The sequence below is a fragment of the Pongo abelii genome, chromosome 20 (assembly GCF_028885655.2).
Source record: "Pongo abelii isolate AG06213 chromosome 20, NHGRI_mPonAbe1-v2.0_pri, whole genome shotgun sequence".
Classification (NCBI taxonomy): Eukaryota; Metazoa; Chordata; class Mammalia; order Primates; family Hominidae; genus Pongo; species Pongo abelii.
Window position 1 is genome coordinate 46,796,578 of NC_072005.2, and position 2,313 is coordinate 46,798,890.

At 38.1% G+C, this 2,313-nt stretch overlaps 1 protein-coding gene across 1 annotated transcript; it reads right to left on the reverse strand.

The window, feature by feature from the left end:
- Positions 1 to 370: 370 nt before the first annotated feature.
- Positions 371 to 904, reverse strand: LOC129051982 (endogenous retrovirus group K member 5 Env polyprotein-like). Its single transcript, XM_054540460.1, has one exon. The coding sequence runs from the start codon at positions 902 to 904 to the stop codon at positions 371 to 373; it is 534 nt and encodes a 177-aa protein (XP_054396435.1).
- Between the last annotated feature and the right edge of the window lie 1,409 nt (positions 905 to 2,313).

Consider the following 2,313-nt stretch of genomic DNA (forward strand, 5'->3'; position numbering starts at 1 on the left):
ATGGAGAAGCCTCCCATGGTTGGTCTATGGACACAGGGATCTACACGCTCTCTTTTGCCCTTACTAACAGAATATGATGCTGCCAATTAAAAGTTGAATCAATGCAAGTAAACGATCTACAATTTTCACAGGTTATAGTTTGGGAATCTGGTTTAATAACTATGTTTCCTACAACTAGCATATAAGGTGATTTTACACAGCTTTGCAAAGGAATTGTCAGATTGGAATTTAGGTTAATAGTATAATATGGCTTCTGATTTTTTGTTCCCATAAATTGATTTCCAGACCAAATTTTAATGTGGTACGAGGCCACAGTGTGCTTCCATAATTTTGGGTGTTTAGGACTAACAACAGGACTAACTAACTTTGGTCAGGGTGATGAAATTCCCTTTTCACCCCATTTCCATGAATAGGGTAATTCTAGCCTTCTATAAACCTGGTCTAGCCTTTTAGTTAAATCACTATTATAGGCCAGATTAGTGGGCCAGAAAGATGGAGCCTGTGAACATGAGTGGGTCTGGCCCGTACAATCATAATATAATTGGTCTCGAGGGGCCCAGTCTATAATAGTTTCAAATTTATTGTTTTGTAATACCACTGCAGTATTAACTATGCATTCTTCCCAAACTAAGACTTCTGGGTCTTTTGATACTTTTGGAATTTCCTTGGGGCAAGGTTTTCCATTAGGCCTAAATTTTAATGATCTTTGATAGGAAGAGTCCTGTAAATTATTCATTTGTGTCCCGAGTGACATTCCACTTACCATGTGATAAGTAAATTTACTGGTGGCACTGACAGTAGGTACTTCTACCATCCAGTTTTGGTTTGTAGGCATTAAGCATCCTGGTGCTTTTCCCAAACAAATAGGAGGATAATGATACTCAGTGGAAATGTTTATCATCATTTCTTCTTCTTCAGGTTGGGCAGGGCCACAGTCATCTGTGGGGTCTGGTACCCATGTACTATTGTTAACATATACTTCAATAGGATTATCTCTCCATGTGACTGCCTGAATTAAGGGTGGGAAAGGCACATAGGCCCAGTAAGTATAGTTAGCTGTAGTGGCTCCTGCAGACATACAGAGACTTACCACCATTGATACAATCATTAAAGCTGCAAGCAGCGTATTCTCTGGAGTTTGTGTTACCCTTGTGTTTTTCAGGCTTTTCTCAGCTGTCAGCTTCTTTAGCTGGGCCCAGGTTGGCAGCTGCACTTTCTTGGTGGATGGCAACTTTATCTGTTTTTCTGATATTACCATTTTGTTCACCTGGTGAGCTGATGATGCTCGATTGCAGGTTTTCTGTCTCTGCAGAGGCATCTTCATTTGCATCTCTGATGGGTTTATTGTAGAACTTTAAATGTCTAGTGGGTATCCAAACAGGAAGCTGATTTTCTCCTGGTGAAACGCAAGCAAAACCTTTCCCCTATGTTATCACCTTACTTACTTTCCATGTTTTATTTTTGTTGTTTTTCCACCAAATCAGTTTTCCCTCATGTGGGCTGTTCTTTTTACCATGTTGTGCTAGAGAAGTAGTGGTCTGATTTCTATATATATTAAAAAAATTTAAAGTATAGAGTGCTAGATTAAGTTGCATCTGGGGAATGTTATACTCCTTACTGTATTTTTTCTTTTTTTGTTTAACCAATTGGGCTTTGAGTGTTCTATTAGTTCTTTCAATTATGGCCTGTCCTTGGGAATTATAAGAGATTCCTTTTCTATGTGTAATTTTCCACTGATTTAAGAATTTTTGAAATGCTTTACTACAGTATCCTGGCCCATTATCTGTTTTAATTTTTTTTGGAACTCCCATGACAGCAAAACAAGATAATAAATGTCTTTTAACATGGGAATTACTTTCTCCTGTCTGGCAGGCTGCCCACATGAAATGTGAGTAAGTACTAACTGTCACATGGACAAATGACAATTTTCCAAATGAAGGCACATGTGTGACATCCATTTGCCACAATGCATTAGGACATAAACCTCTGGGATTAACTCCTGCCTCCTGAGTGGGCAGGTGTAAGACTTGACATTAAGCACAGTGTTGTACAATATTTTTTGTCTGTTTCCATGTGATATCAAATTTATTTTTTAATCCTGTTGCATTTACATGAGTCAGGGTGTGAAGTTCTTGTGCTTCCATGAAAGCAGATGATACTGGCAAGTCAGCTTGTTCATTTGCCTTAGTTAAAGGCCCTGGTAAATTAGTATGTGCTCAAATATGAGTAATATAAAATGGGAAATGTCTTTTTCTTACAGTTTGTTGTAACAATTTAAGCAGCTGATTTAACTGATCATCCACACCATATTTG